Source organism: Empidonax traillii, unplaced genomic scaffold (assembly GCF_003031625.1).
Source record: "Empidonax traillii isolate 1590-97213 ecotype Southwest subspecies unplaced genomic scaffold, ASM303162v1 scaffold55:size2822071, whole genome shotgun sequence".
Lineage (NCBI taxonomy): Eukaryota > Metazoa > Chordata > Aves > Passeriformes > Tyrannidae > Empidonax > Empidonax traillii.
In genome coordinates, this window is record NW_020955248.1 from 1,181,542 (window position 1) to 1,191,753 (window position 10,212).

Consider the following 10,212-nt stretch of genomic DNA (forward strand, 5'->3'; position numbering starts at 1 on the left):
CACAGCTCTTCAGCTGGCCTCCACACAGAAAAAGGGGTGTCCTTGGAGCTGAGCTCCAGCAAGGGGTACAACAGCTTCAGCAAGCGTTAGAAATACCACGTCACCTGGGAATTTAAGAGCAGGCAGGACAAAGCAATAAGGAAAGATTTACACAAATGGAAGTAGGGAACAGAAAGCGAAGAGAAATAAGGGGGAGATTGTGGCTCTGCTCACACACGTCACAGCTCTGCAAGCTGCCTGATGTCACCCAGCCCTGCCGCACAACATCTACAGCACTGACAGCGTTGCAGGGCACTGCTGGGACCAAAACACCTTTACTTTTGACACAAGCTCCAGTACCATGCATCGAGACAAGTGAGGACACCAGCAGATTCTGCAGTCCATGCAGGGCTCAGGACACCACCGATGGGGCTGCACAGCAGGACACCATGATGGGGCTGCAACTCTGCATTTGATGCAGCCTCATGCTGGCAATTGGCTCCCAATGATGATCTCTCTCCTCTCTGCCAGCTAGAAAGAGAGAAGTGCGGTCCCTCCAGATTTCCAGGCTAGAGAGTCTGCTGTAGCACCCAGTCCTTGTGTCTCCACCTGGAAAGTCAACCCGCAGGGTTTTGCTGGGAGGGATGTTTCCATGCACATGCTGGCTGTGGGCAATGGGATGTAGGAAAGTGAACTGCTGTGGAAAGAGAATGACCTGCCTTGTTCAGGGCAATGGTGTTCATTCTGAAACCTACTGGTGCAGTGACAATCTGTCATTGTTTCCCATCTTTCAGTGTGGAAGTCTGTGTTTCCCACAATGTCACTGCTTTCCCTAAACATTTTTTGCCAAGCTTTCCCTCTTTCAACCTGCTCTTAAGAAATTATGAGTGCAGATCTACCTCATGTTAAGAGTTACATACTCAGGATCCATACAGCACTAATTGAATGCCATTTACAATTAAGGAAGAGGAGGGCTGTTGCAGTCACCTAAAGTTTACTGTGAATATTGAACTGGGGTGATGACATCTCAGACATGGCCACAGGACTGTGGTGGCTGAGGAGCTCTGGGGGACTTGCACTCAGTTTAGTGGGTCTGAATGAGAGACCTCATCTCTCACTGCTAACATAAAACCATCTCAGTGGGGATAAGGTGTGGGTCTGATGATCCTGGAGGAAAGCAAAACCCTTGTCATCACAGAAACTGTGATGCTAACGGAGATTTCTTTTTTGCCTCTCTAGACCCTTTCTAGGGCTTCTTTCTGGTTTTCCTCTAAATATCACCAAATCTCCCAGGCCACAGGACTGAGGCTCAAGGGCTCAGGTCTGTGCTGGCAGATAGGATCTGTCTTGCTCACACTTGCAAGTCAGGTGGCATCACACACCTTGTGTTTCCAGAGCAAAACTATCTCATCCAGCAGAGGGTGGCCTTGGGTGGCTGCAGTCACCTGCAGCACATGGACTTGGCACACTGGGAAAGCTGAGTATCCTGCTTGGTCCCCCTCCCTTCTCATGACTCATGTCATGGCCATGTGACAAAACAGGAGCTGTGTGAGGTCAGCCACACGCTCAGACCTGGCTCTGCCAGGCACCACAGCAAACCACAGCATTGCAGCAATGCAAATCCCACCAGCCCCCTCCCTCCCAGGTGCACTAGACTGATCAAAGGCCTTGCTTGGACATTGTTTTCAGGGGCTTCTCTGGCAGCCTGATGATGCAGAAAAACGCTGGAGAAAGCTGCTGTGAGACTGGAGTCCCAGCAATGCCAAGTGAAGTTCACCCCAGCTCTGGAGCAGCAGGACACTGCTGGTGTGGGGAAAAGTCTCCCACCCAAACATGAGTGCTCTGCCAGCACATTGCTTCCCACCTCCCTCATGCCCTCTTGTCCACCCTTTTGCCCTCTGCTTGTAGCCCCTCACTTTGCTCTGCCTTCTCACCACCACTTTCTGTCCCTGGAGATGGCTCTCACCCAGCCCCACACATTTCTCATTTGTATTCCCCCACCCCCTCCACCGTGTACTCTCACCATCCCTTCCTTTCCCCCTCTCTGCTTCTGTCTCCTCCTATGACTCTCTTCAACATCAGCAGCATTGGAGTCATATTAAAACCCTCAGCTTTGCTGCTTCTGGGCACTTCTGCAGTGTCTGCGAAGTCAAATAAACCAATTGCTGCCATGCTAATGAATCTGTGGTCAGATGGCTCATGCAGCCTACACCACCTCCAACCCACACTGCACAGCCCTGTGCACAGCAGAGATTGTATCCAACACACAGCAAACAAGGCAGGAGAAGGCAATTACCAGATTTATTAAGGTCAAGCAGGAGAGAAATTCCAGCAACTTCTGATTTCTTGTCCTACCCTGCCATCCCCGCAGCACTTCCCACTGTCCGACTGGGAGGTTTCTTGGCCCCGCTGCAGGGTGTCATTGAGCTGCTGCCACAGCCAAAGGTTCCTCCGTAGCTGCTCGGGGCAGCAGGGACAGAGCAGGGGAAAGTTTTTCTCCCAGGTGGACATGGGTCCCACAGCTGTCCCACAACAGTGGCCAGTCTTGAAAGATGTCCCAACCCGCTCAGAGGTGTTGACCACGTGGTCTCCTGGGAGCCATTTCCACTATGTAGAAAGGAGCACTAAGGATTGAGCTAAGTGCACATGGGTGTGACAGGCCTGTTTCTTTCTCCTTTACCTCACCACGATTGTCACCTGGCTCCACAGCTCATTTTGCAGCTTGGCTACTTTCTTTTGCTTTGATGACAGCCATCAATTCACTCACCATCAGCATCATCATATAGGGAAAAAATGTCTGGCCAAGTGAATAAACAGTGCATGTGGGGCTAATATCACTGAATAACGTCACTGCTCTGGGAGCCAGAGGACCTTCAGCCCCAGAAGGAAGGGATGAAATTCCAAGTAGCAAACAAAGATCAAAGAGGAGGCAGCAATCCCTCAGGAATTTGCAAAAGGCAAACAGAAAGTAAGCAGAGGTGTGGATCAGGTAAGAACAATGCAATGAAAAGAGGATTTACTGGGTTTGTTTAAAAAGAACTGAGGATGGCTATCAAGAAATGTTTCTGAACTTCAAGCAGCTCTAGGAATTGGGCCAGTGACCTTCAAGATCTGCTTTCAAGAGCTAAAGCCAGGTGAAACAGAGCTCTAGGAATCATCCTCCAGTGAGTACTTCTGGTGAGGCAGGGTAGAGAGAAGAGACTGGCCAGATGGTACCTTCCTCCTAGAACTGCAGAGAAGCCACCAGTGCAAGGGGGAGACACACAGAGGTACCTGCACACAAGCGTTTCCATCATTCCTACAGTGGTATAAGTCATTTGAGTAAAAGCAGTGACTGTTGTGAAGATTGTGTTTGTTGGCACAGACAGCTGACTTCCCTGTACACCAGTCAGTATTGGCAAAGTTCCTTCGATCTGGATGCAGGGGCAAGGGAAGGGGACAGAAGTGGATGAAGGCTGGCCCTGGCACATAGAAAAAGAAGGGCAGGGGACAATGTTTCTCCACTTGGGGCCCTCAGGAAGAGAGGCTGCCAGCTACTCTATTCAGATTCAGGTCCCTGTGAACTCCACCCTTCCCACCCATGCTCTGATGTGACCTTAACAGCCTGGATTTCCTACCAGGATATTATCATTTTGATTGCCTCCCTCTCAGAGTTTCAAGTCATTGCACAAAATTAGCATGCACAAAATCAGTGAGTTAGGAAACGGAATCCTTAGAATATGTTGCAGGAGTGTTGCTCAGGTCACTTGGCATCACATTACCATATCCTTCCATTCTGCATCTGGTCAGGTGGATTGTGACATTCCTAGGTGAATGCTATGGACCAGCGAGTGAAGGCAAGTGGGGCAATGGGTTTACCATTGCCACAGGATCTTTGGTGGCTCTGCTGAATCCATTCCCTTCTGCCTCACATTATTTGGCCTGTTTGGGAATAGAGTGGCTACTCACTGGCTGGAAAATGTGGTGAACAGTCAGAAACTCCTGAGTTCCTCTTAGAGGGGTCATGTCTAGGGAATGGCAAGCTGTTGCCAAACTTTCCTCCTCCAGTATCCCCTTTTTAACAGAGACCATGGCATCTTGAAGCTGCTGAGTCCATGCTCTGGCATGACTGGCACCTTCATGATCCCTCTTCCTGGTGTCTTCTGGAACCTGAGTCGCCTCAGTGTTGCCTCCACAGAAACCTCTGGTGCTGTTGGTGAAACCTCTGTCCACATTGACCATATGGAATTTTCTTCCAGCTCTCTTCTTCTTCTTCTTCCTGGTCTTGTTCTGGAAGAAGAGGCAGGTGAAGACCTGTTTGAAATGCTTGCGGAAGTGCTTGGAGATGAGGGCGTAGACAATGGGGTTGAGGCAGGAGTTGGTGTAGGACAGGCAGTGGGAAGCCAGACGGCAAGCATAAGTGGCTCGGTTGAAGGGGAAGTGGCCAAACCAGAAGCAGAGGATGACTAGGTGGTGGGGCAGCCAGCAGAGGCAGAACAGGATGGCCACAGCCACAATCATCTTGGTGACCTTACGCTTGGCCTTCCGGGACTCTGAGATTCTTTCTATGGGGTCTACGGAGGTCCACAGGAACTTGACGGTCCTAAGGTATGCCAGGCTCACCACGGTCACAGGCAGGAGGTATCCAAAGACAAACGTGAGGATGTCCAGAACCTTTCGGCGCTGGTCCTCCCAGATGGGGACGCAGATGGGCACACCATGGTAGTGGATTATCTGGTAGTAACTGAGGTAAGGCCCTGCGAAGAGCAGTGACAGTGACCAGATTACTGCAATGGCCACTCCTGCGTTTTGGGAGGTGCGGAGGTCACGGGACTTCAGTGGATAGCGAATGGCCAAGTACCTGCCAAGGAGGGGAAGGAGAAGGATGGGTGAGATGAGGTATTTCTCCTGCTCTGTGGGGCTGCCATCTGTGCACCCCTACCCATGCAGGCACTCATCACTCCCCTCCCACACATCTTGGGAGTGAGGGTTACAGTGAATTCACAACTATGTCAGGGTCATTCTAACAGTGAGGCTGGGATTTCCATCATCCACTCTGCTGCACTAGCTCAGGAAGGGCAAGCAGTGTGACTCCTGAACCAGGGAAAGGAAGGACAGGAGCAAGGCTCTACTGTCTCCTCTGAGGTGTGTTGCTGTCCCAGTGCTTTTACTGTTCTTGGTTACGCATGGTAGACATTCCTCCTTCCCAAGTGAGAGCCAGTAATCAAGCTGAGAGTTTGGCTTTGTGGAGGACAAGGACATGGGGAGCTGGCTTTGCTGGCTCTGCCCCTGGAGAAACCCAGCTGCTTCTTACAGGACACTCAACAGGGCAGCCTTTCTCCCACCTCTTAGCTCAGGGGTGGCAAACGCATTGTCTCTGAGCTGAGAGACTCAAAGAGAAGGGGAGACTTACCTGTCAATGGAGACGGCAGCCAGGGTAAAGCTGCTGGCATACATGGTGAGGTAGATCAGGAAATGCACAGCCTTGCAGGCAAAGGCCCCAAAGAGCCACCCATCCAAGGTGTAAATGGTGGCCTGGAAAGGGACACAGCAGATAATGAAGCACAGGTCAGCCACAGCCAGGTTAAGGATGAAGAGGTTGGTGGTGGTGTACTTGACTTGGCCATTCTGCAGCAGCACAGCCAGCACCAGCCCATTCCCCACAGTACCCACGAGGAAGATGAGGGAGAAGATGATGGGTACAATAATCCCTGCTGCTTGAAGCTCCAGTCTATTAGAAGAGATGTTCCAGCCCTCTGGCATCTCCCCACCTGACCGTGGGGACCTGCATGGGGAGAAAGAGAGAAAGCCCTAAGGTGCCTGATCCCAGCCTTTGACACCCATGTTTCTCCCAGAGATGCCAATCTCAACCAGCTGGTTAAATGATGACACCAAGATCCCCATGATGTTGCTGGCAAGAATGTTGTTGGGATCAGTTAGCACACACCTGGCTTGAGCAGAGCTGAAGCCCTTTTCTCCAGCCCAGATTCACATTCCCACCACAGCATCTCCTGTGCTCCCAGCCCCCCAAAGGGTCTCCGCTACCCTGCCACCTGGCCTCCACTATATTCCTCCTACAGTCCCAAAGCTGCTAAACCTCTTGGGATTGCTAGCTTTGGCAAGTCTAAACCCTGGCTGGTATTCAACCAGGCTTGTCCAGGAGGCCATGAGGAAGGGGGCTCCCATGGGCTGCAAGTGATCCTGGCACACTCAGCCCAGGGCTGTGCCGCCTCCGTCAGCAGGGACCTGATGCCTGGATCACACCCCACAGCAGCAGCACCCCAACATACTCTTCTCACAAGGGAACTCCTTAAGCTGGGGCCACCTCCGCTCCAGAGCTGGCTGCTCCTTGCTCCCTGTGCAGTAGCTATGCTCCACAGAGGAGAGGCAATTAAGGGCGTCTTTTCACGATACTGAGAGGTGGTAATGGGCTGGATGGTGGCAGCTACATGAGGAGCTGCCTGAAATACCACACGATGATCATTGCAGAGAAGCGTGTTGTTACCGCAGCTCAAGGTATTGTGATTTACTGCAAAACTTTCTCCTGCCCTGCGTAACACTGCACTCAGGCAGAGAGTGCCAACAGCCTATCTCCAAACGAACCTTCCCCTTGTTTGCTATCACTAGAACAAATTGTCCTTCTCTGAGCAGTAACTGTGAGAGAAAGACACCATTTATCTAGCTGCTGTTGACATTCAATTAACTCTGTTTTGGGTCATGCAAGCTCCTTCACCCCATGCTCCCCCATGTCTCAGCTCACACCACTTCTCTTTCCCAGCTCCTATGTATATCACACCAAAAGACTTTCTCTGCCTCTCTGGCTCTTCTGTCCCCTCTGTCCTACTGATAGCTATCCATCTGGCCCCATGAGATCTCCTCACTGGAGCAGAGGAGCCCGGCCTCCCTCTGGGCATGCATGGGCACCAGGGTGTCTCTGCTCAGCGAGCCTGAGGCCACCTCTCAGCTTGGGAAGCCAGTACTCACCTTTTCAAGGAAGGGCCTGGAGCTTTGCCACTCGCTTGGGGAGGGGGAGACCTCTGGTCCAGCCCAGGTAATGGTGACAAGGAGGATGCAGACTACCAAAGAGTTTATCCAGGCAGCTTGGTCACCCCAGTCACTCCTGCCTGGTGCTCCGCTGCCTTCCCCTGCCTACCACCAGCTCTGCTCTGTCTCCTTCTGGAACTCCTCTCCTTTCTCTCTGTCTCCCCCTTTTTCCCCTCCCTCTGCTCTTGCTGCTGATCCATAGATCTGTGTTGATTTTTTTTTCCCCTTTCTCTGAGGTTGGGTTTGGAGTTAACTCCTCTCTGCCCAGCTTTCCTGCAGGCTCAGCTGCTCCCTGTTCCAGTGAGGAGGGAGTGGCAGAGAAAAAACCCACTACTTTCTGGTGGGAGAGGGAGGATGGAGGGGGGAAGGGTCCCATGGACCCCAGTGGCCACTCCTCAGTGCTGGATATTCAGGATGTGTTATCCAACACCTCCAGGGAACATGAATACAGCCTGGTCCCTGCCCTGTCTTTGGGATAGGACCCTAAACCCTCTGGAGCGTGAGCAATTAATTGTTATTACTAGCTGTTAATAATAATTGTTAATAGCATGGCTCTGAGCAGATTGAGCCTCTCCCACAATGTCTGATCTGGGGAAGGGGGAGAATGCAGGTTTTGGTTTCCATCCAGCTCAGACCTGCACGCCACCAGTGCTGCAGAGTGAGGAGGTTCTATCAAGGAAGGTTCCATCTCCAGATGTTCAGCTCCATCACAGTTGCCTGGGACAGCATGGATGCTAGCTGATGTGCCAAGAGATGACAGTGACCCACACAGCTCTCCTGTCCTGCTACCCTATTGCCATGTCCACCCTGGTGACAGGACCTGTATCCTGAGGACTTTACAGGTATGCTAAGACTGAGAGTGCAGCTTTGTGATCTTTTCCCAGCAAGACTCAGTTTCCCTTCACTGGGAAGGTCTGGGCGCCTTTTCCAATGATGGAGCAGGATGCGGAGAAGGAGGTGCTGGCCCTTTCTCCCCTCCACAGCAGCCCTGATACCCCTCTGGGCTCAGTGGAACCCCTTGGCCTGGCAGGAGGGATCATACAACCTCTCCATCCCACATGCCCCTGTAGCAGAAGGGAGCATGGTGACCTGCCAGCTCACTATCAGCTGCTGTAACCAGGGAAAAGGGGAAGGGCATGCCTTGGGACGTGGTGATAACCCAGGGGATGCAGCAGATGACAAGCCTGCACCCTGCCACAGAGCTGCTCACCATGGAGGGACCACACCGCCGCTGCCTCCTCCTCCTCCTCCTCTGCCTGCTACCAGCACTGGGCATCCCAGGCCCACCACCGCCTCTGGAGGAACCTCAGGACCTGCCACCGACACTGTCCAGCACTGCTGACCCCACTGCCCACCTGCTACGTGGTCGCCCCTCAGCCCCAGTGCGGCCCTACAGCCTCTCGCTGTCCCCTGAGGATTACCGCTACTCCCCCAAGCCCCGGCACCTGCGCCCCGGGCGGCTGCGACGACTCCTGGGCTCAGCCTTCGACCCCTTCTGGATGGCGACTGAGGAGCCCCGAGGTCGCAACAGCAGCATCCTCGAGGAGAACCTGGAGTCCATGAGCAGGGACCTGGCAGAGGGTGCTGGGCGCTATCGCCGCAAGCTGTGGCGAGAGGTGGAGGGGCTGGAGCTGCCCAGCCTGCTGCCCCCCGGCCCAGGGTTGCCCCCTGAGCTGCGGGGGGTCCTGGCCCGCCGCCTGCGGCAGTGGCTGGTGGAACAGGCTACCTGCCGCCTCACCTCCACCTGGGTCGACCTGGGACCTGTCTTCTGGCCCCGCTGGGTGCGCCACACCGCTTGTGACACCGGACCCCCTGGCTGCTCCTGGCCCCCTGGCATGACCTGCCGCCCCACACAGCTCACTCACATCAAGCTGCTGGCCTGGCACTGCTGGGTACCCCAGCACCCTGGCCCACCAAACTGCACCTGGCGACAGATCCCCTACCCCGTTGTGGCTGCCTGCAAGTGTTCCTGCCGCTGAGGGGGCTGCAGGGGGCTACGGAGGGACCTCCTGGTACTTGTTCTTGCAGCCAAAAAGGCCTGAAAAGGCAAGAGTCTGCCTGGATTCACCCTCAGATCTGGGGGGAATCCCCAAACGGAGAAATAAACCTCCAGAAAGGAAGTGGGGACGGCTGCTGTCATTGCTCTTTCTTGCCAAAACCCCTGGGTTGTATGTAGCTGCTTCGCCCCTCACCCACTGCAGGCAGGCATTAGCACCAGTGGAGGCCTGTGTGCAGCATTTATCTCCAGCAAAGGATGAGGCATGGGAAAATTGTGGCACCAAACAGCAGGCTCAGACCCTGTTTGCATCAGCCCCAGCTGGCTCAGTCCAAGCTGGAGCATCCCTGTCTGCCTGGGTAGGGCAGCAGGCAAGGGAGCGAGGGCAGGGGAATGTCAGCAGGGAAGGACTAGAGGGAAGGGGGTCACAGCTCGAGGTGGAATCAGTGGTGGGTAGAGAAGCTACAGGGCATCAGGGGGCAGAGGGGCAGTTTTGGGACTGCAACGAGGCAGTCTAACAAGGATAGAAGTGGGCAGGGACCCAAGGCTGGAAGCATCTGTAGGGCTGGGTGCATATGGAAATGGGACAGGATAGGACAGTCTTCTGCTTTGGGTAAGATACATGAATGCCCCACCTATCCCATGATGTAGAGGGTGACAGCTCCAGATTTGGGACTGTCAGAGTAGCACATAAGGTCTGAGGTAGGTCAGGGAGCCCAGGCTGGGAACATCCTTGAAAAGCGGTGTCTGCCTCTACATTCCACTCAGCAAAACATCCTTTGCCTTCTGGGCTAAAAGCTGCATAGAGCTGTAGATCAGATCTAGGCTGGGAGGCCTTTAAGAAATAAAGAGCTGGAGGCTTTGCCTGGGATAGCAATATTAGCGTGGTGCCTGCAGCTGATGAGCTCTGCATTACTCATTTCCACGGTGCCATCATCTGACCCTCCTGCTTTCCCAGGGCTCCAGCGTTTCCCAGTCTGCTCCCCAGACAGCCCCACAGTCTGCGGCAGAGCCTGGCCTTGAAGCAGGCAGAGATGCAGAACAGAGTGCAGGGAGTTGGCTGCCGAGAGGCCTGAGCGATACGGAGGGGAGAGGGAGGTCAGTGCGCCTGGTGAGACGAGGAGGAGGAAAAGGGGGGAGCCCACATGTGCACACAAGAACAATTGTGTGTATCGCGGGAGGGAGGCTGCTGCTGCTCTGGCTTGCAGCTGAGC

General features: G+C 53.9%; 2 protein-coding genes across 2 annotated transcripts; one reads left to right on the plus strand and one right to left on the minus strand.

Moving 5' to 3' along the window:
* Positions 1-462: 462 nt before the first annotated feature.
* GALR3 (galanin receptor 3) lies at positions 463-5,803 on the minus strand. The gene is made up of 4 exons (XM_027879567.1): positions 5,372-5,803; positions 3,928-4,819; positions 2,335-2,436; positions 463-510 (listed from the first exon to the last, which is right to left on the minus strand). The coding sequence occupies exons 1-4, from the start codon at positions 5,719-5,721 to the stop codon at positions 463-465; spliced, it is 1,392 nt and encodes a 463-aa protein (XP_027735368.1). The 5' UTR covers positions 5,722-5,803.
* A 1,879-nt stretch (positions 5,804-7,682) lies between these two features.
* On the plus strand, positions 7,683-9,055 carry LOC114055456 (noggin-like). Its single transcript, XM_027879575.1, has one exon. It carries the CDS (start codon positions 8,139-8,141, stop codon positions 8,979-8,981), a length of 843 nt encoding a protein of 280 aa, XP_027735376.1. The 5' UTR covers positions 7,683-8,138; the 3' UTR covers positions 8,982-9,055.
* The last annotated feature ends 1,157 nt before the right edge of the window (positions 9,056-10,212 follow it).